General features: G+C 38.6%; 1 protein-coding gene across 7 annotated transcripts in view; it reads right to left on the reverse strand.

The window, feature by feature from the left end:
* ppfia2 (PTPRF interacting protein alpha 2) overlaps positions 1-24,254 on the reverse strand; it is a 262,245-nt gene that overhangs the window by 160,978 nt on the left and 77,013 nt on the right. Inside the window, exon 1 of one of the 7 annotated variants that reach the window (XM_037541256.1) lies at positions 19,052-19,463. The exons of 5 other annotated variants lie outside the window; for them this stretch is intronic. In XM_037541256.1, coding sequence (XP_037397153.1) covers positions 19,052-19,132 — 81 coding nt within the window. In that variant the 5' untranslated portion in view covers positions 19,133-19,463. Of the gene's footprint in view, positions 1-19,051; positions 19,464-24,254 lie in introns of those variants that run through there. One more of the 7 variants, XM_037541271.1, reaches the window with a different exon arrangement.

Here is a 24,254-nt window from a genome sequence, read left to right on the forward strand (position 1 = left end):
CCTTTCCACAAAGCGTCTTAACGCCACACTCTGCTCAGTGCATAAGAGCTGAGCTCCTTTGTATATGGCTCATGCAACACCAGGATCAGCAACACGTCACTGGGCCGAAATGGGCTGAGGGCACCAGTGGCATTTAAAGTAGCTTCCGAGCCAGATGTTTATTGATTTCTACAGAGTCGTTTGGCTGAATGTCAGGCCATCCTGAAGTGATTCTATTAACTGTGAGGCTTTCCAGACACTGTGGCCAGAGAGGGAAGAGCCTGCCATTTGTATTCTCATCACACATGACCATGTCTCAGATCAGATCCTACACGCAATAAAAGCTTAAGGGTATAAACTGAACATATATGTATGCGCTAATTCAATTTATGTCGCAATATGTTCTGAAGCTCCTAATTCTTAAACATTCTGCAACTGAACAAGCTTTTGGCCAAGTCTTGCTCAAGTCAACAGATCAACTAGAACATGTGTACAGGTCAAGCGTGAGACTGCCCCAGAATTACATCTCAAACTCTGTACACACAAAGGTCAATCTAATATAATTATATGCTTCTGGCACCTTTTATTACTGTATGAGGAGTACTAGTAAGGGTGGGCAATATGAACTCAGATTTGTATCACAATATTAAACTATGTGGATGATAAGGATCTCAAGGTATTAAAAAAATGTTGTACTATCCTACAACCTCAGTTTTTTTTTCCTTTGACATCTCAGAACACCTCTTGTTCAGAAACCAATGCCATTAGAACTATTTTTTCTGCTATTTATTTTTCTGATAAATCTAACCTTTCAAGTGGAGAGAGGAGTTCCCAGACATGCCTGCTGCTCTCGTATTGGCCACGCTGAAATGACTGGCTAAACTGCACCAATCAAAATTGGAAAAATGACCCTGTGTGTCTGCAGCGGTGGGTTTAGTTTTCGGCTGTGCTCCTCATTGAGCTCAACCAGGCAAAAATTTGCGCCTGCAATGAAATAGTGTATTGGAAAGACCAGCTGTGAATTTTTTTTAATCGTTCATCATTTTGTGTGAAAGCAGCTTAAAACTTTGCAATGCATGCGTGTCCAGCTTTAGCTGAAAGAAACCAGTCATAATGTGCACCAACACATCTGTGCATAGGATTTTTTTTATAATTTTAGTGATATGCTGCATGGCAAGAGGCAAAAATAGACCTCCTTGGCAAGTACAGTAGGTATGCAACATTGATTAACGTAGGAGCAACAGAACAGCCGTGTAGATTCTGCTTCTGGTCTAAGATGCACTTTCTGGTCAGGTTATTTTCACTGTTCCAGCTCATGTTTAATGTGTCCTGGGGGTTGTTTATTTTTAACTTATCATGCTATCCATAGTAATATTCTTATCACAACATTATAACAGTATTCACTTCTATACTTGTTTACCTCCCACCCCTACAGACAAAATGCTGACCACCTAATTTTATGTGGTTTATAATTTAAAAGATATTTTGATATAAAGGCTTATGCTTAAATTCTTGAAATCTCTTTCTAACGCAAAAAAGTGAAGTAGCTCACTGCAGTAGCTCACTGCAGCTATTGTGTGATCATAAGTTTATGTTCTTCTGTCCTGTTTAAAAAACATATATTAAAAATGAGAGTATCCAAACTTTAATTGTGTGTAACACCACATTTCATCAATCACTTAACTCTAACAGACTGGCCAAGGTTTCATCATCTCACTTGATTCAATTAGAGCTTTAGTAGCTTTAGAAAAATGTCAATGCGCCTGTATGAAAACCTGGATGACAGAAAGCTGAATCCTGGGCAGAGAATCCTTTCTTGACTTGACATTAACCCTACCGAGGCTGCTGTGTGTTGATAAACAGGCCTCTTTCTCTCTGTGTTTTAATAGGTTGTGCTCTGACAGAACACTGATTTAATGGGAGAATAAAAGCGGCGGATTTGCAACACTTTATGAGCCTGCTACTCGACAGCGGACACCCTGTAAACCAGGGAGATGGAACAAAACTTACGGCATCTGCATAATTCACATGCAGCATGAATACCTTAGATGGGTGCTGCGGCAAAAATGGCCAAATGCACAAAGATCTGTGATAAAAATGTAACAACTGCAGGCAACTGAACTAGTGGACCTCCTAAAGCTGTGTATACAAGTTGGATGGTAGACAGAAAAGGCAAGGTTGAATGTTTTTCAATAGAACAGCAACAGAAAATTGGGACACTGGTAGCAACAAACACAAAGCAGCATGTTCTGGCAAAAGTTACACTTACAGGCTACACAATATCTATATTTATGACAACTGATATAAACTTACATAAATATTTATATGGGCTTCCACTACATTTTCCAAGATGAAATCACATAAAACCTGATATAAGAATACTCTATGACAACTGATGCTTGAAATAAGTTAAAATAAATGCTTATATAGGTTCATGTCAGTTGTTATTATAGGCTTTTGTAGGTATTATACAGCCTTATTAGTGCTGCCCTTCAGTGAATTGTTTACAGCTTTCCTAACTTCTGTTGTCATGCCGTAAATACACTACATCATGATTTTTTTGGTTAACATGGACGCTACATGGCTCATATACAAATCCAGACTGCCAAGGCTCTCACTATTATCACTATGACAGAATTTACATAACTACATGCTGCCTACTGTCTATTGTTTACACAGTTCTGTAAAAAAGCACAGAACATTTCTTTTCAATGCTAGTTTTCAACGATATCATGTGGGGCCACATGTAAATGCAGCATAAGCTTTCACCAGCCTGGCACAAAGAGGGACAGGAAAGAACAAAAATACTGACAAAAAAGCTTTAAAAAAGTAAGTAACTAGGATGCTTACATCTTTGTTTTTTAACTCTGCCTTAAGAAAGAAGTTCACAGACTGTAACACATCACTGCATACTGTGTGACAGTGAAATAGTGAGCAAGTGGTAGAGAAATCACATAAGTAAGTCTATCTGAGATTCTTTAACAACCCAGCTGTTACATTAAGATAAATGACCAGTGTATTGCGGTCTTGTGGAGTTACCACAGATGAACAGTGAAGCGTATTTCATACTGCTTGTCCTGGAGCCATTCGTGTGCCTTTACTGTTTAGTGTCAGGCGGCTGAAATGGGTCGTGAAAACATCGGACGTGTTTGTTTTGTGTGTAACTGAAATGCCGTCCAACCAAGGACAGGAGGGATTAAAGCAAAGAGCCATGGAGGAGTTATGACACGTAACACACTGAGCTAGAGAGGCAGAGAGAGAGAGAGACAGAGAAAGAGAGACCAAGAGAGAGAGATGGAGAGGAGGGACACGCTAGACAAAAATATATAAATAGACAGAGGGAGAGTGAGAGAGAGAGAGCGACAGAGACAGAGAGAGAAAGAGACAGTGACAGAGACAGTGAGAGAGAGAGAGAGAGAGAGAGAGAGAGAGAGAGAGAGAGAGAGGAGGGAAAGCACTGGACAAAAAGATATTTATAAATGGGGAAGGGGAGAGAGAGAGAGAGAGAGAGAGAGAGAGAGAGAGAGAGAGAGAGAGAGAGAGAGAGAGAGAAAGAAAGAGAGAGAGAGAGTACATTTCTGATGCTTATCATCATAATAGCTAAGTGGAAAATCATGATGTCCATGGTAAGAAGATGGTATCCATAGTTATCCATGTAACATAAGCCAAAACTCCATTTTACATTCAATATTTTACAGTTTTATATGGAAACCAAGTATGTCAGTGGGAGAAGTCAGGAATGTTTTATTGGACAATATTTGCTTTGGCCTTAAGTTATCTAGCTAACTGAGTTATCTAGCTAAAGTCCTTTGTAAAACACCCTCCAGTAATACAGGGTGATTCATAAAGATTTATATAGTCAGAAACTGTATGACCCCTTTCATTTTGTATGTGATTGGTTCCTAAGCGCCTCACAGTTGTAAAAGTATGGCGCTTTGAACTTGGATGAACCTTTTTGAATTACCCTGTATTTAAACACAAGCAAACTAGTGAGACTCAAAGGGGGTACTCAGAAGTTCAATCTTACATTAGCATAAAGAGGCGACTAATGTTTCCCCAAATTTGTTTGAAGCAGCCCAGTTTTACACATGCAGACATGAGCACTGCCCAGCTTCTGACAAGAAAATGTAAAACATACTGACTTTATATGTATCAGTGTTTTTTAAAACACAAACTTTAAAGTTTCTCTTCCAATTTTTTGAGTGATACTACTTGGAAAGCAAGGAAATGCTGGTAGAAACAAAAACTTCAGAGATTAGAAGCTGGAGACCTTGGATCCCTGTGCCTGTGATTGGTTAGAGGAATCTGTTGCAGCCAATCATTCAGATGATATCACTGTCACCGTGTCATAATCAATTGAAGTTGAGAAAATCTCAGCTCAGTATGTTGCTTGTCACCCTATCACCTAGTCACCTGCTGATCCCAGCTACAAATCGTCAACATATATAGAAAATGACTGGTCATCTGCCTCAATGTCACCTGCTAAAGTGAACACAGGGTGGGACACATCTATGAGAGAAAGGTGAAAAAATAAGCAGACAACCAAGACACAGTCTGTCCTTCTGCAACACCTCTGCCTAATAATACTCTACAGCTATGGCAACCTGCGGAAAAGGAGGGAGATGGGACCACTCCCTTGATCAGAGAGAGTGAGCCCCTGTGCTATAAGCTCTGTCTCGCTCACTCTCCTGACCCTCTCATGAATACAGACTGCAGTTTAATAAGGAGGGTCATTCATCATTGGTATTGTCCTCTTTTGGAAGGGAGACTGTTCAGGTTATTGTACATAAATACACACACATAGACACATTTGAATACTACACAAACAGTAACTCTCATTGACAGCCGCATCTCTTAAACAGAGAACATGTTTAGTTTTTCATCATGGTTTTAATATTGTTACAGTATTGGCAAAGGTAATCAGGGCTGCACAGTACCAAAAGTATATATTTTGATTGCAACATGTTGTGCAATATATTATAATTGCATTATTTTGACCAAAATAATTTCCATTTGTTGAATTACATCTTGAAAGACTTATCTGGAAATGTGATTAGTCCAAATGCTCACACCACATAGTAATAACCCACATGCAACATCCAAATATGATAAAATATGGCAAGATTACGATAACCTTGGTAAACAACCTAGACCTTATTATTAATTTCACACCATTCAGGATTACATGTAAACAGCACTAGCTAGCTAGCAGGCTGGATATTTCCATGGTGTAGACTAGCTTGACTTAGTGATTAGCTGGTTTACAAGCTGATTTACTAGTCAATGGCTGTAATACTACATCAGTGTACACCAGAGTACATGGGAAGTCGCTTGATACCAAGCAAAGGGCAGAGTAGCATTAGCAAACACGAATGAAGGCTAGTAGCAAAACCTGTCGACTCTCTCGACTCCAGCAAAACACTACAAAAACAGCAGCTCCTCAGTTAAAATCAAAGACCCTTTTACAGCCTGTTGCTCATCTTACAGCACAAAAACTGAACAGTGACTGTTGCAAGTTACTGCATAATATATTAAGTATTAATCATGTAGCACAGTCAAGTTTTGGGCCTTTGTTCCTCCACAGTCCTCATCCCCTGCACTTTTTAAAATGCTATACTTGTGTCTATGATTGTAAATAAAAAGCCAATTTCAGCATCGCTCAAGCCAGTAATGTCCGTTTGTTTATGTGACTGGTGAACACTGAAGCATGTTGATGATGACAAAGTGTCTGAATTCATTTACTGATTCACATATTACTGCATACTACATAGTTCCACTTCAGCCAGGGTTTCTTTGGCTCCTGAAGTTTAATATAACTGCTCAATAAACATACAAACAAGAGGCAAGCAATGCAGGTGTCTCACCTTTCTTTTGTCTTGTGTTCAGGCCCTAGACCTGCCTGTAACTTTACTTTACTTATTAAGCTAAATGGTAAACTTCACCATTGGTAGCCAGGGTGTTGGAGAAGCAAATTCCTGTAATATGTAGCAGACTTCATTTGAGCAACACAATGAATTGTTATAATTTCTAATGCATAATACTACAAGTTCCTAATTCTTAGACTCCTAGACTTCCTTATGTGGTTTCCTACACAGTAGGAATACTGTTATCTATTAAAATGGACAAATGTACTGGCAAAGTTCAGATTTTAAGGCAGCTGAACTAGTGTTTTTTGCTATGTGACATACCTTTGTCCATGTTTACAGATTAAAGTATGTTATACAATGTCAGAAACCGCATAAGCAAGAGAGTATTTAACAACTCCGCACAATTTGAGTCAAGAATATATAACAAACATGCAGGTAGCACCATGTGCTAATGGGATGGATATAAGCTTCCATTATATGTTAGCTACATTAGCCTTGTTGCTAAAACCAAAGAGGGTAAACTTGGCTGATCACCTACATTTAAAGTAACCTGTGGAAACTTTCACTTTAAAGCCCTATGGACGGACACACACACACACACACACACACACACAGAGAGAGAGAGAGAGAGAGAGAGAGAGAGGTTCCCCTTGCTTTGGAAATCTCTCACATCCCTTTAATCGGTGTAGAATCCATCAAAGTGGGTCAAACTCCCCGCCATCTGCCCCACCGAGAGTTTAATGCATGAAGCCTGATTAAAACACACACACACACACACACACACACACACACACACACACACACACACACACACGCACACACACACACACAAACATTACACGTATACACACTGAGAAAAACAGGCCAAACACACTGAAAACTGCTGGACCCAGGAGACTGTGTGTGAAGGACAACGGACAGAATTTATACTGGACACTAGGAATGGGACAGTGTGAGATGCTGTGAGACCAAAATTATCACGGTTTTGGTGCTATGGTGATATTGTTCAAATCAGAGCTGCATGATATGCACAGAATACTAATGCTGCTATAATACTGCTACATATTTCATTGCTATATGCTTTGCAGCACATTAAAACACACTGGTGAATCAGAAATATGACAGAGTTAAAGACTGACCTCTTATATTTTATCTATAATAACTTCCTTGTGTTATATGAATACTTCAATTAAACAAATCATCAACACCCCCAAAGAAACTCATCTGGAACTGTGATTGGTCAGGATGATCACAGCAAACAGTAAAACAACAGGTTTGCATTGTATTGCATACTGTGTTGCACTGTAGTCTTTCTTTTTGTAGTCTATGTTTATAAATTGTCTATTGTCATACAGTGTCGGAACCCATAGAAGGAAGCCTTTTAAAGATTACTTAACAACCCATCACAATTTGAGGCGAGTGTGTGATGATTTACGCAGTTAGCAGCACAGTGGATTGGCTACATTTCGGGTAAGGCCAACGTTGTGCAAACATGATTTCTTTTGTGCTGAACTGTCTCTTTAAGTCTGGAATAAAGGCCTCTGTGGACAGATCGCTCAAGCACTGTGCGTATGTGTGACTCAGTGAATGTGCAGCATGGGGCCAGTCACTGGCACAAACAGCCTGCAAAGCAGTTCTTACTCTCTCGTTCTGTCTTTCTGTCTCTTTCTATCAGCTCTCTCTCTCTCTCTCTCTCTCTCTCTCTCTCTCTCTCTCTCTCTCTCTCTCTCTCTCTCTCTCTCTCTTTCTCTCTCTCTCTCTTTCAATTCTTTTTCGCTTTCTGTCTCCATCTCTTCTTGGTTTTTCTCTCTCCTCTCTCTCATTGTGGCCAAGTTCAGCAAAAATCTCCAGCCCAAAGTTTGCTAAAAACTCACCCCACAGAAGCCAAAAAATAATACAAAATTGGCATCCTAACTAAAAATATGCATTCCAAAAAATCCCATAAAAATCACTGTCAGTCCAATTAGCTGCACAAAAACCACAAACAAAAAAAAGACTTTCGCCAAAATTAGCATAGGGCTGTGGGCATATTTTTGTATTGTACCACTGGAGGTTAAAATCAGAAAACATGTTTTATTAATCAAAAATAGCAATGGTACATTGGCAGCTACATCTTTGGAGGACCTAATCACTCGTCATCTGCATAAGGTTTTTTTTTTCTCACTGGACAATATGTCAACTTGTTATTCTGCCAGACGAATGTATTTCCGCTGTTTCCGGAGCTAGCTAATATCTGCTAGAATTGTTAGCCTAGTTAGCGTAAAAGATCCTCCCGAAAGATCCGTCCATCCATGCTGTCTCTGCCTTCTCAGGTAACACATTTCTGGCAATGTACCCACTTTCAGGGTTGTGTATAATAGTAGCAAAGTATAATTTATTTACCTGCAAGACTTACAGCCCCATTACAAAATAATGGCGTTTTCCCTCAACTATATATTTTCTCCATAGGGACTACCCAAACAGTAATTTCAGTATTGAAATACTGCCGCTTCAAATGGTTCATATTCCTAGCCTTCACATAAATGTTTGTTGAAACAGGGTGCAAAAAACTCCTGAGGGACACAATTGGTAATGGGCACTGGCCACCAGCCCACCAATCCAATGATTCTTGTCACTAAAATTAAGAATCTGTGATCACAATAATAGAAACATGTTTTTTGTATATATATTGTATCTAAAATGAACAAGCATGCTTCAGTACCTTATAACATTCAGGTAATGCTTTGAAAAGAAATTTAAAAATAGTATTGCTGTTGTGGTGACTATGGTGGTGGCCTCCCCTGCTGAGCTGATCTAAGTTATTTCATTAGGTACGGTTTAACTACTGCAGAAATAGTCCCTCAATGTAACACCAGCAAATTGAACTCCTTATTTTATATAAAACCTTATTTCACAGAGTGATATCTGTAAACTTTAGCCAATGGAACAGTGCCTACAATACCTGGTGGACCAGCTTGGGAGGGGGACCACCACAGCCACCTGAATCACAATCATGTCTTCAGTGATTACGATTAGCAAATTCTGACAAAATCTGATTTGATGCAATTAGTTCTGCATCCAACCAAAAAGGGAAAAAAATGTAAAAAAATAGGAATAGGATCTACATTTTTAGTGGCCAAAATGTGAAATGTTGTGGCGAGGGGCAGAGAGTAATAGTCTCCTGTCCCCTGGCCCTTTTATCAATCTCTACCCTCGACCCTTTCATCAGCAGATCAGTTTGATCCCTGACAATTATTATTACCCTTTTAAAAACATGCTTTCCATCAAAAGGTGCCAATGTCCACTTCTTCAATGTCCACTCTTTTTGTGGTATTACATGCATATCTGCCTTCTTATTTAGAATGGTCTTGAGGTGACCTTGTCCTGGTTTCAGTGCTGTGCCATTAAATAAGCCACATTTATTTTCCTGCCAATTTTAGACTGCTCTACATGTTCTTAGGTTGCCAGCTATTTAACACCAGGATCAATGCACCTTCATAAAATGATTAATTTCCTGCATCTTTCTGGCAACTATAGTCATTTTTTAAAATAAGCAACTTTATAATTTCCCCCTCAACTGCATTTTATATTAACCCACTTGGGCAGGAAAACCACAAACCTGGCAACCCTTCTTCCTCTTAGTCTCTATTACTTTATTATTTTTCTCACACAAACTTTTTCAAAAACTCTCTCACCCTTTCCTTCCTTCTCTCTCTCTCTCTCTCTCTCTCTCTCTCTCTGTTAAATAATGCAGTCTATCACTGGGCAGACTGGCTGTGTCTCACTGATCACACAGTCACAGCAGAGTTAACACACGCATATCAGCACACACACACTACAGCTGACTGAGAGTGAAATACTCCAGCAAGTGAACATGCGAGCTGAGTAGCATGTGTGACGCTGAATCATGATGCTGTCATTTTGATAAGCTGGCCTATGTGGTAATCAGCACTAAACTGCTTGGTAATAAGAAATGAAAAAGATCTACTTTTAAAGGAAAAACTAAGCAGCATAAACAACATCTGCTTTCCCTGATACCTTATGTATGAAAATGGACAAACTTAGAGACAGATTCAGGATTCAAGATTCTTGCTACTAATATTTTTAGCAAAGTGAAAAACGAGATGTTGTTCTTTTATGTGCAGAGCAGATTTTACAGTGATCGTGATTCTCCTAAAATTCCTCTGGAGAATTAGCATTAGCCAAAAAAGAGGCATGAGAGGGGACCTGAGAGTTTAGTTGTAGATGAAGATGCGTGTTAGTATCTTGGAAAATCTGAGCACAATGTGTGGATTTACTGAGATCTCTACTAAACCTCAAGAGGAGACATTAGGGATTTTTTTTCTCAGGAGAAATATCTGAGCAGCAGGAGACTTAAGGCCTTGGAATACTTTAAGGTGAAGCGAAACTGCATGAAGCCAAACCACTTTCAAATTTGGCTTGGCTATTGCATTCACACCAACCCATCACAGGTTCTGTTGTATAGTGTGTTTGTCCACAAGGCTAGCGAAGCCCCTACGCGATATCTGCGGTTGCTTGTTTTCTCCAGAATTACGTTAAATTGTTCAGAAAAGCCAAGTGTATGTCGTCTACCAAGCCCTTTAAGCAAAAGTCTCCTTTTTCTTTTGATCTCATTGCTGTCCAGAAAAAACTACAGTTACTAAGAAATATTCAAAATATCTCTGTTTTATTTACTTTGCTATGGGTTTGTCCATATTTATAGATAACGGTATGTCATACCATGTCATAAACAACGTCTATTTTAAGTTGCTTAGCAACTCAACTGTGCAATGATTTAGGCATGCAGTTAGCACTACGCTAATCTTTACCTTACGTAGCTTCATTAGCCTCATAGCTAAAATCCAAAATTTCAGACATCAAACAAGTCTCAGCTGAACGACTAAATTTGAAATGAGGGATCAAATTATATCACTTTATATTACTTATTTTTCTTATTTTTGCTCAACTATCATTTGAATAATTTCACAGTTCCAGTTTTTGCATCATGTCTTCTGGACTATACTGCGTAAAATGTTTTCTTTGATTTCCAACAGAAATGGGGACAGAAATGGCAGCCTATTGTGAGTTAAACTCCCTCAGGGTTGAAATTAATTGCGTTATTCACAGAATTATGAAAGAATAATTTGATGGGAACACTCCTTGTAATGGGTAATTGACATTATCTAATTTTATTGTTACCTAATTTGCCTAATGAACATAATACACTGTCGCTATGATGGTTGTGCGCAGGCGGGTGAGTGACGGCTTTTCTGGCCTTTATTCACACTGAACGGTGTTGCATAACCACACACACACACACACACACAGAGAACTCTTCAGGCTAACACACCAAACAGGGTAGATATAGTTTAGACAGTTCTGTGTTATGTTCCCGTGAAGTGATGAGATGACAGTGAGGGTGGTTACAGGTTGGCATAGGCACGCAAACCTTATTCTAGTGCATTAATAAGAAACACAGGAGCGAACACTGAAGGAATGGACTGTGGTACATATTTAGCCTTGTAAAGCCCAGAGCTGATGACACGAGAGGAGACGGTAACATCTGCTGTTTTGAAACCTATCGTTGCTGAATAACCCTGTAAGATTCCAAACTGTCTGTAAAGTATCACTATTTCTCAGGTCTTTGAATGAGAGAAATTACTTTTTCCCCTTGAAACTAGAGGTACTGGTTTAGGTTGCACGCTCCATTTGGGCAATGTGAACCATTTCTCTCCCTCATCAAACTAGCTTTTGTCCTGTTGCTACTGCGCTGTTCACTCTACTGAATTATATGTAGATCAGTCTTTAACCTCTCCTGTTGATGGTGCATAGATTGACTATGTGGATACGTTCTTGTCTCAAGTAGGTTGTTTATGGACTAGTATCTTCTATTCTGGTGTATAGGAGTATATACTGATATATACTGAGGTTGTTTATGAATTAACATCTCCTATTCTGGTGTATAGGATAGTTCATTGAGCTTGTTTATGGACTAATAGGTCCTATTTTTGTGTATAGACACATTTAGTGAGCTTGTTATTGTCTAATATCTCCTATTCTATTATATAGGAGAGTTTATTGTACTTGTTTATGGACTAATATCTCCTATTCCAGTGTATAGACGGGATTGTAGCAGTTGCTTAAGGATGAATATTTCCTACTCTAGAGTACAGGAGCATTTAATAAGGTCCTTCATGGGCTAATATTTTCTATTCTAATGTACAGGAGATTATGGTGTGGTTGTATATGGACAAATATTTCCTATTATAGTGCACAAGGATGCTTATAGACATTGTTTATAGACTAATATCTCCTATTCTAAAGTATAGGAGTGTATACTCCAGCTAATCAGATACAGCACTCACAACACAATTATTCTATTATTCAGACTCTTTATGGTCATTTACTCTAGTGAATAGAAGTGTTTATGTTGAGCTACAATATTTGATATTATCCTAATTTAGGACAGAAAAGGTTGGGGCTGGAACAAAATGGCAGCAATTACATTGGCTCTCCACACTTTCTGCTTGTTTGTATTTTTTATTCTGTTTGTTGAACATGGATTTGTAACTGATTAATTAGTCATGGGGGATGTGCTGGGTTACAGAGAGCAAACACAGGAAATCATTAGAACATGCACACACAGAATAGCTGATTTGACCAGCTTAGTTACAATAGAGCAATAGCATGATAATGGCTCTTAAAAAAACAAGTAACAAACTGTTCACAACAGGAATCATGTTAACCCATCCTGGTTCCCCACTGGTTCCCCTTGAACATCTTGTTTAAGGTCTGAGTCGTAAGTTATCCAGAACCCTGCTCCTTATTCTGAACAGAGAACAAATTCTATCTCACATGTTCCAATCACATCAGAGACGATCTGAGCCTTTGCAACCCAGAGTGACTCAGCTGAATGAACACAACATGCTCACTGATGGTGCACTTGATGTTGCTTCATCTCCATAAAAATTTGGAACATTTTCACAATACAAACGAGCACGTTTTTTGTTAGTAATAAGGAAGAAACTGTGTTGAAAGTGCAGATTTTGACGTCCATTCCAGATTAGTGTTTGTGAAGAAAAGAGTAGATATTCTACTATGATTTGAATTTTGATTAAATGTTATTATTGTGTGTGCAATCACTGGGTCAGAGACTTTTCCCTGACTTTGATTGGATATAATCACTACACCATTTATTTAGAGACCTCTCCCTGACTGTGACTGGTCCACTGCATAAAGCAGGCTACTAGCGGTGCTGAGACATACAGAGAGTTATATTTAAGTATACTTATATATAGACAGCATGTTTGGCGGCAGTTTGATTCTGTATAGATTTTTCATTGTTTGACATGTGCTGCCAGCTTTAAAATAGACAATATAGACATATACACAGAAATACACACCAATTCTGAACCAAATGACCAAGTTACATGTTAGACTACCTCCAGCAAAACTTGTTAAGCAAATGGAACAACCCCCCCCCCCCCCCCCCCACACACACACACACAAATATATACAGCTGTCTGTCACGGCTTGTGCTACACTAACTCTAATATCAACTCTGGGAGTGTTTGCCCAGACTAGCAAGGAATGTTAACAGAACACCAGCAGCATCTTTGCCCCAACACACACACTCACACACCCATACAGAAAGATGGAGGCATGCACACCCAGACTGCAGGTGTCCCACAGTGTCAGAAACCACATAAGCCTGTTGATAACAACTCAACACGATTTGAGATAAGTATGTGATGATTTAGACATGAATTGAGCACCACACTAAATGGTGGATTATAAGCTTCTACTACTTCTTAGGTACATTAGCCTCGTAGCTCCAGTTCATGTGCTTCATAGAAGTAAACTAAACACCAAATATGCCCTGATTGATCAACTACATTTACGGTAAAGGGGAAAACAAATCAAAGCTAATTGACAATTATTATTGTTTATTATTATTATTGCAAACTGACAAAGAAATCAAGCTCATTTGTATTAAAAATATTCTAAAAAGCTTGGTGCCCCAGGTGATGAAGGATAGTGCCATTGAGGAATGAGTGTTTGCACTTATTCAGCTGAGTCACTCTGGGCTGCAGGGGCTCAGATCGTTTCAGATGATTTCAGGCGGTTTTACATGTGAATGGAACATGTGAAATAGATTTTGTTCACTGTTTGGAATGAAGAGCAAGCAAAGCGGCTTCCATTCAGATCACATTCATTAAAAAAACATACCTGCTTTTACTCACAAACACACACACACACACACACATGCATATCTGACTCACTATGTATAGAAATGCAGGTGTGATTTACCTACATAGAGAGAAGAAAATAGCCAGCTGGATAACTGATATTAGTTAAATAGTTACTGTGCTCATTTACTTTATATCAACAAGCCATAAGAGGCCATGCATTACTGTGATTTCATCTTGGCTAAGTCATGGTCTGAGGCACGATGTGAAGTCGACTAAAAAACCTTTACCCATTTGTAAAATCACTGTAACACATGTAACCTTGAGTGGCTTATAGCTTCTATAAAATGCATGAAATATATTGAAAACTAAGGTCTTAGGTGTACATATCTTGAATAATTACTAACCGCTTTTGACACATTTTGGCTCATTTTATACTTTCCTTTTTAATTTGATAATAACAAATATGACAGATCTTCATTAACCCCTTTACTGCATAAATTATAAAATACACATGATAAATAGTTTGAATAACACTGTAAAAAGCATTTTGTATCTGAAAACATACTGAATATAAATATATAGCACATAACTGCTGTCACAATTTTAAATTAATTAAACGTCAAATAAGTTAAGACTTTTTGAAGGTTTTTGTTCAGTAAACTTACAAGATCAATTCTCTCAAAATTTTAACACAGCACAGTTATTTCCTTATCAGTTTAAGACACAATCTAATAAATTGCAGATTTCAATTCCACTGTTGCATTGTCATGATTGGCCCCTCCCAATCCTCCATGTTTTTTTTTTTTTTTGGTCTTGTCCATGTGCTTTCTTTGTTTTGATTCTTCCCTGTCCTGCCCCCTTGTTTCTTGACTCCGCCCTTGATTGTTCTCACCCATGTTATCCACCTGTGTATTGTTAACCCTTGTTGTTTCCTGATATTTAAGCCCGGGGTTTACCCTGTTAGTTTGCTGGTCATTGTATTGTATTGTTATTTTGTAACTGTAATTTTGTGCTAATTTAGATATTGTAATACATTATTCTACACATACACCCTGCACACAAATACACACCCAGCTTGTTGTTGCTTTTAAATGCATTTTAGGTGCGGATCTGAACAGCCCTGTGTGGATATGCAGTTATAATGTAATAGCCATCCCAACCAAACTACAGTACTGTAATATGTCAACACATAAAAATATACGGGTTGCCACACCTTTGCTAAAAACAGTAATAAAAAACACCTTCTGAATTTAAACTGTGCCCAGTGCATCAATGAAGTCTTAATAGGCCACACAACTTGTTTATTCAATTATTCATTCTGTGCTCTGCCAGAATGGATGTTGTTTACGCGCACAACAGGAGTTGCAAATGTTTTACGATTGATGTTATTGTCTTCTGCTTTTTAACTTAGTTTCGCACTAGTGTTGTTGTATCGTGTATATAAGTAGTATTTATTATTATGAGTCTATACATTATGTGCATATAGTATCCAGTGATTGTTTGCTACAATAGCACTAAAAGTTTTCCATAAGGAACAATTTTCCAACCATCTTTCCATTGCTCTGTCTGTGACTAGACATTCCAGCAATGGAGTATGTTTTTTGTTCCAATGATACAACACCTTCAAATAATATTAAAGACATACATCAGTATATGCATTCTTTAATGATGAAAAAGTCAATTTGCAATTAATTTGCATTGTTAGCTTATTTAAAATAAATGTAATTATACAACCCCAATTCCAATGAAGTTGGGACATTGTGTAAAACATAAATAAAAACAATACCATGATTTGCAAATCCTTTTCAACCTATATTCAATTGAATACATGACAAAGACAAGATATTTAATGTTCAAATGGATAAACTTTATTGTTTTTTGCAAATATTCACTCATTTTGAATTTGATGCCTGCAACACGTTCCAAAGAAGTTGGGACAGGGGCAACAAAAGACTGGGAAAGTTGAGGAATGCTCAAAAAACAACTGTTTGGAACATTCCACAGGTGAACAGGTTAACTGGGAAAATTGGTGAGTGTCATGTTTAGGTATAAAGGGAGCATCCCTGAAAGGCTCAGTCGTTCACAAGCAAGGATGGGGTGAGGTTCACCACATTGTGAACAACTGCATGAGCAAATAGTCCAACAGTTTAAGAACAACATTTCTCAACGTGCAATTGCAAGGAATTTAGGGATTTCATCATCTACAGTCCATAATATCATCAAAAGATTCAGAGAATCTGGAGAAATATCTGCAAGTAAGCGGCAAGGCAGAAAACCAACACTGAATGCCCGTGACCTTCGATCCCTCAGGTGGCGCTGCATTAAAAACTGACATCATTCTCTAATGAATATTACCACATGAGCTCAGGAACCACTGTCAGTGAACACAGTTCGTCGCTCCATCTACAAGTGCAAGTTAAAACTCTGCCATGCAAAGCGAAAGCCATATATCAACACCACACAGAAATGCTGCCGGCTTCTCTGGGCCCAAGCTCATCTGAGATGGACTGACACAAAGTGGAAAAGTGTCCTGTGGTCTGACAAGTCCACATTTCAAATTGATCAATGCCCATCTACATTCTGCATGTGTTACAACAGCGTGGCTTCGTAGTAAAAGACTGCGGGTACTAGACTGGCCTGCCTGCAGTCCAGACCTGAATCCCATTGAGAATGTGTGGCGCATTATGAGGTGCAAAATACGACAACGGAGACCCTGGACTGTTGAACAACTGACGCTGTACATCAAGCAAGAATGGGAAAGAATTCCACCTACAAAGCTTCAACAATTAGTGTCCTCAGTTCCCAAATGCTTAATGAGTGTGGTTAAAAGGAAAGGTGATGTAACACAGTGGTAAACACGCCCCTGTCCCAACTTCTTTGGAACGTGTTGCAGGCATCAAATTCAAAATGAGTGAATATTTGCAAAAAACAATAAAGTTTACCCGTTTGAACATTAAATATCTTGTCTTTGTAGTGTATTCAGTTGAATACTGAAAAGGATTTGCAAATCATTGTATTTTGTTTTTATTTATGTTTTTTCACAACATCTCAACTTCATTGGAATTGGAGTTGTAAGTTTTCTTTCAATATGTGTGCAACCCTCTTACCTAAATCTATTTACGCATGAAGAAAAGCCACAAGACTCAAATACAACAGCCAAGAGAGACATAAGACTTTAGATAATTTAATTTATAACACTTGTGAATATTTTTGTTTTATATTCTCTACGTGTTCTTTGAAAATTGTTTATTGTATGGGTAGAAACCCTTTAGGAATTGAACCACAGTCCAGTCCAAACTCATCAGCCAGTAAACCTGTCCACCCAGGTGGTGGAATCTGGCAACTGAAGCTTAAATCTACAGCAGCACCAGTTTGAAATCAGCAGCCAGCAAGAAATAACAGGTACACTGTGGAGAGCATCTCATCTGCAGCTTTTTTTCCACAAATTAAAATGATTGTCTTGGTTACCATGGCTTGCTGCGACACAGATCAATATCCAATGGCACAAGCCTTATTCCAATGCATGTGTTCTGCGGCCAAAGCAGTTTAGGGTATTCTACAGAAAATCAATCGCCTACTATGTGTGGCTGAATTAATAATCAAAAAGCTTTTGGTGTTCGAGGATTTATGGTGTTCACTAAAAGGAGTGTAGGGGGCTCAACTGTGAACATCACATAAATTGCATAACATAAATTTTATAGACTTTTTGGTCGACTGTGCGCTACAGCAGTGGTCACCAAGTGTCGGCCAGACACAGGTCTAACAGATTTGATCCAACGGATCAATCACACCTAATTAAGACTGCTCAATATATTGTTTGTTAGTCGTTATCGCAATACTGACTGCAATATATAATCTAATCAATCACATTGTGTTTTCTACTGGATTCAGTGTCGCCTGGATTCAGTTTTTTTGGGTATTTTGAATAACCAAGGTATTCATGTAAATTGTGAGAGTTATAGAAATAGAAATGCATGACAATCTTTAGCCACATTCACCGGTGCACTTTTAATATACTGCAGGACGTATTACAATCACAGTAAGTAAAGTAAATTGCGATTGTTTTGTCCATCATTCAGCCCTACACCTGAACCACGTGATCAAGCACTTCTGAAGATGGATCAGTTGTGTTAGATCTGAGCTAAAGCTGGTGAGAAATAGAGATGCATAATGTCCTGTCTCCTGCACTAGTACTGGCTCATAGTATCCACACTCCTGCACAAGTACCAGCTAGTAATATGCTGTCTCCTGCACTAGGAGTGGCAAGCAATGTCCTGTCTCCTGCACAAGGATGGGCTTTTAGTGTCCTGTCTTATGGATGAGGACTGGCTAGTAATGACCTGTCTTTTGCACAAGGACTGGCTAGTGATGTCATGTCTCCTGCTCAAGGATTGGCTAGTGATGTCATGTCTCCTGCTCAAGGATTGGCTAGTGATGTCCTGTCTCCTGCACTAGGATTGGCTTGTCCTGTCTAATGCACTACATCTACTGAACTGAAATTGGTTAGTAGTTTTCCCACCTCCTGCACTGGGAATGGCTAGTATTATCATATCTCATGCACACGGATCAGCTAATAGCATCTCACCTCCTAGCCAGCAGAGTCCTGTCTTCTGCTCTAGGACTGGCTAGAAGTAACCGGTCTTCTGTATTTGAATTGGCTACAAGTGACCAGTCTTCTGCACTTGGACTGCCTAATATTAACCAGCCTCCTGCACTGTAAGTAGCTAGTACTAATCAGCACTGTGATTGGGTAGTAGTCCTGCATACTGCTCTCTAGGGCTGGCTAGTACTTGGAAGAGTATGAACTGCTCACCAATCCTAGCACAGAAGGTGTGGCTTGTTGAATTACTTTCAGGAAAAAATAGCAAATCTCTGTCTGACTTACACTGAAGTGAAACTTCAAAATGAGCTAAGGCAGTGCAGAAAGGATCATCAGTACCGTATGTGAATATAAAGCAATAATCAGGTCTGAATAAAACCATACAAAAGTCCACACTGCTCACATATAAGGATGGAAAATGAAATATTACTTGCCTGGTAGGTGTAAAAGCGTGTGCCGTTGGGCGGGTGCATCTTTGGGGAGCTGCTCCCCGTGCTCATGTCTGCAAAAATCATGCTTTCTCCTCAAGAAAAGTGATCGCGCTTTATGCACAAAAATAGGATTTTGAGTTGCTAAGGACAGAGGATTAAAATCCTGCTTGTGTGCTGCGCCCAACACACACACACACACAGAGTGTGAGAGAGAGAGAGAGAGAGAGAGAGATGAATGAAGAAAACAAGCCACAAAAATCAAACCACAAAAATATCACAGCTTCTTCTTCCTGTCGCCTTTTGGGGTTTTATTTCCACGTTGTTATCAAGGATCAAAGCAAAGGTGCAGAAAGAAACGTGTGCGCTCCATGATGTGCGTTCACCGTGCTGCGCGTGCGGACACTGGCAGCTCAGCTCGTGCTTGCACTTCTCCCTCTCTCTCCCTCGCTCTCTCTCACTCCCTCCCTTTGAGTGTGCGAGAGCCCCCAGGCTGACCAATCACGTGCTTGCTCTGTTTGCTATCGTGCTGCTTGACTTACTCGCACGCGACCTGATGAAGGATGGCCTGACGAACTGAAACCTTCTGCATATCACATGCAAATTAGGGCGGGTGACGCTGACAGAGGCGTTCATGTGCTGTTGTACATCGTCACATATGGCAGTATGAGCCAGATTCATACTTGTGTTTGATTATAATAATAAAAGCGCAGAAACACGCTGAGGGAGCGGTGATTACAGCTCACACACACACACACACACACACACACACACACACACACACGTATGTATGTATATATATATATATATACACACACACATACGTGCAGACACAACACATATACAGGCACCAAATTCAATTCATCAGCCATTCCAGGCGCCGGAAAAAAGGCAAATAAAATATTGAGACAAAACTAAACAAAGCAAATGGCAAAAGGTAGCCTAAGTTAAGTTAAGCTATTTAACACTTTTAGTTAAGCTATTTAACACTTTAAACTTTGGGTCCTAGGCAATACCTTGACTAATTACTTGTTTTAGGCTTGGACAGTAAAACCCTTCCATACAGCTCTTGCTATATAGCATGTCGGAATCAGTCTGGTGAAGATGGCTTGGTAAGAATTGTCTTCACATATGATTAATAGAGAATGCAATCTGATACCAGGTATGGCTACAAGGCCAATGTCAGCAGAAAATGCTGGATAGGAAATCAGAGTGGAAAACGTTTGTATCTGACTCAATCCTGTAATAAATCTATCCTTAAACATCCACAGGTGGGAAGAGTAGCCTAAACCTATTTTCAAGTAACAGTATTTACAATTGTATAAAATAATCACTCAAGTAAAAGTAAAAACTGAAAAACTACTAAATACTCAGTAACTTGCCCTAGAACATCTTAGTAAATACAGCATCTATCAGCATAGATATCTGCTCTAGTCTTTTCTTTTTGGGATTCTTTTTGCCTAAAATAAAATGCTAAAGATCCACAGTCAGAGGTGTTACTAATCTCTACACTGTCACCAATAACGGCACAAACATAACAGTGAAAGTAGCACTCACTAACACTCACTAACATATTTAAGTAGAAGTTAATGTTCTATTATTTGATGATACTTTGGAGAGCACAAATCTCTTAAGACCTCTGGAAACAATAACAATGGGAGAAAATAAAAACTTCATGATCCTCCCCTTCTGCATTGAAATGCAAATGTGGACTTGTGGACTTTACACAGAATGTGTCTGTTTGTTTCTATTAAATACAATGAAAAATACTATAAAATCACAAAATACTATTGTTATCATCAGCTATAACTGCAACCTCAAGGGTTAATGATGTACTTCTAGTTATTATCATGTATGATCTATTGTTTTGATGACTCTGACGTCAACGCTGACTTTATTCTTCCACCATAGCTCTTGTGCTGTTAATAAAATGAGCTAATCAAGATGTTGCTCTGTTTAATGAAGAAGAGCTCTTTTTAGTTGTATCTGTTTTCCCCTGAAAGCCATGGCCTGGTTGCTCTTTTTCCATTTCCCTCCACTGCTGGGCTTTTCACAGGATACAAACAGTCATTGTTGGAGAAGGTAATCAAATCTGCACAGAACAAGGTACCCAGAGTCCATTCGGTGGACTTTATTAAATCAAAAATGTCTGCTTGATCGGTCGTTCCTTAAGCTCAGCTCTACTTGAATGTGCTTGAAGGTTTGCTTCTCAAAGGCAAGCAAAATGCATTATTTCAGTCATATTTTAAGAGCTCAAGCAGCATAAAAACAAAATGGGTAGACACTCTTATGACCTGGCTACAATGAGCTACTGGTGGAGCATATAAGAAGCATTTTTTTACTGTAGTGAAGATTCTGTGGGGCATGAAGAGATGAGATAAAGTCATTATAGTGGTCAATTGTCAATTGTTTCCTCCAGCATTCATTCTATTAATTTTGTTTATAAATGACCTATCTGTGCTTCATCCAAACATACGTTCTTTCATAGCTACTGTTGAATAATCATAAGAACAACTCACATGTCAAAATACGTACGTTTAAATTGTGTCAGGTGCACTTTTTTTTTTTTTGGTTGCATAAATAAGGTATTAGGAATAAACATTAGATTTATCGGCTTCATCTGTTTCAACATTGCTAACTAGCTGAAAACACTGAAAAGCTACAAAGCTAGCAGTGTAAAGCCCATAGTAGCCAAGTTTACATACAGCCTGATAATCTGTCAACAATTAGACTAATAGATCATTCAGAACAGAATATATCAATCTATACAACTCAACTGGAATAGCCCATTTCTATCTGACTGAACGAGGTGGGTAAGCCTGTAAATAAACTTTTAAATAGAAGAAAAAAAGCCATGTAAATGCCTGTGTCTGATTACATTCCCTATTGGAAAGTTAAGTATGTTCTGTGCATGTGCATTTGCGTCATAATAGAAGTTTATAACTCAGCTGAAAACAGCAACAGAGAGATAAATAGGCTTAGCTAGATGGTAGCACTGAAACAGCTTTAGTTGGTGATCTTTCTGCTTAGCCAATCAACCAGATATATAACCAAAAAACATTATTATCATACATTAAATGTATTTTTAGTCTACCCATTGCAAAGTGATCCACATGCACTTGGAATACATATGATATAAAATCAATAACACATTCTGAATTCAGATATTTTGGCAAAAAATTAGCCTTTCATTAGGTTGAACGGGTTTTGAAACTTTACAAAAGCAGCTACAAAAGAACACCTTTGTGGGCGGAGCATAGACAATATTTAGATAGTTTTTTCCAAATATTCATTAAATCACTTTCTTCATTCTGGTCAACTCAATGGCAATGTTTTAGCAATTTCTGATGTGTTTGTGTAACTCAAGCCAAGGATCAAAGATCTTTTTCTCTTTACTAATACTTCCTAAAGGGCATTTTCATATAGAGTGTGTTCAGATAGAGTGAGCCAGTGTGCTCTCCAACGCACATTAGCTACTGTGTTTAAATGAGACTGTGCTGCAGAGAGTCGCTTAAAATAGCCAATAATGCTTCTATTGCTCCAATTAGTGGTCTGCTATCTGTATGGAAAGAGAGTTTAACGGGAAAAGTATTGCACCAATACAGATGCCTGGCTTACAGCAATGGAAAGAAATTATGCAGTCTCATAATATGCAAAAGAAAGTAAAGGAGATTACAAGAAGGGAAGAAACGTGCTAGACTTTTCCAAGGCATAACACTCTCCTCTTCCTAAAGTTGTGCCAAGAGGGAGAGAGACAGCAGATGGGGCCTGCGAACAACCTGAAAAAGCCTTTACACACACACACGTCCACACACACACACACACACACACACACACACACACACACACACACACACACACACACACACACACTCTCTTTCCCCAGGGACAGGCCAGGAGCTTTGGACTGCTGTATTAAAACATGTCTCTCACTCGAATACAAAACAACAGTGGATGCTTCATGCACAGATGTGTGTGTCCACTGGATACCTGTAACCAAAAGCTAAAAAAATTGTTAAGAGTGAAAACCAACACAGGATTTGATTTAAGAAAAAAACGTTAAGAATATTAATTTTCGATTATTCTGTTAAATATGATCTATTATATTTTAGAATATAAGGAAAGCTCAACATACATGTTTTGGTTATTCTGTTGAATTAAAATGTATGGATATTTCTTATTCTTATTCTTCTTATTATTAATATTATTATTAGTACTGTTGTTGTTGTACCATTTGAACATAAAAAACGCTACCAAACTACATTTTCTGTGTTATGTGCAAGCACATTATCTTGCTCTGTTTAGATGCGGCACTACTACATGTTACTGCTGACTTAAAAGTTAAATATTATCATGAATAATTGGAATATACTGGAATATATAGTGAAAGATATAAGGAAAAGTAAAATGTTATCTAAGCATTATTTATTGTTATTATTATGCTATTGTTTTTCTTAAGGTGTTACTACACACTAGCATTTAGCTTCAAAAACAAAAAGTTTGTTTCCTGCCACACTGACAAGACCTGCTACACACTACTACATGATTTCGTAAAGATTCAAAGTAACAGATAATCAAATTGACTTTACGTCTTCAAATATTTCAAATGTTGAGGATTAGCATAATCACATTGCTAACATTAATGCAGTTCTACAACAAAATATGTCTTCCTTAATGTGAGTGCATTACCAAGTGTCATGCAACTCCACGTCTAAGTGGATTTATCTATAGCAAAAACAAACGGCTACCATACCCTCCATTACACAAAAGGTGCCAAATCACTTCATTTTGTCCTATGTATATTTTAAACTACACTATATTCACAAAAGTACTGGGATGCCTACATATTACACCTACAGGACATCCCATTCTAAGTCCATTATTATGGACTTGGTCCCCTCCTTTGTAGCCAGAACAGCTTCTATTCTTCTGGGAAGCTTTCTACAAGATTTTGGAGTGTGTGGGAATTTTTGCTCATTCATCCAGAAGAGCATCTGTGAGGTCAGACACCGATGTTGGACAAGAGGGCCTGGCTCTCAGTCTCTCTTCTAGTTCATGCCAAAGGTGTTTGATGGGGTTGAGGTCAGGACTCTGTGCAGACCAGTCAACCTCTTCCACACCAAACTCACTCAACCATCCCTTTATGGACCTTGCTTTGTACATCGGGGCATATCTTGGTACACTGAAACTTTAAGATTTCCCCTCACTG

The sequence above is a fragment of the Pygocentrus nattereri genome, chromosome 1 (assembly GCF_015220715.1).
Source record: "Pygocentrus nattereri isolate fPygNat1 chromosome 1, fPygNat1.pri, whole genome shotgun sequence".
Taxonomy (NCBI): domain Eukaryota; kingdom Metazoa; phylum Chordata; class Actinopteri; order Characiformes; family Serrasalmidae; genus Pygocentrus; species Pygocentrus nattereri.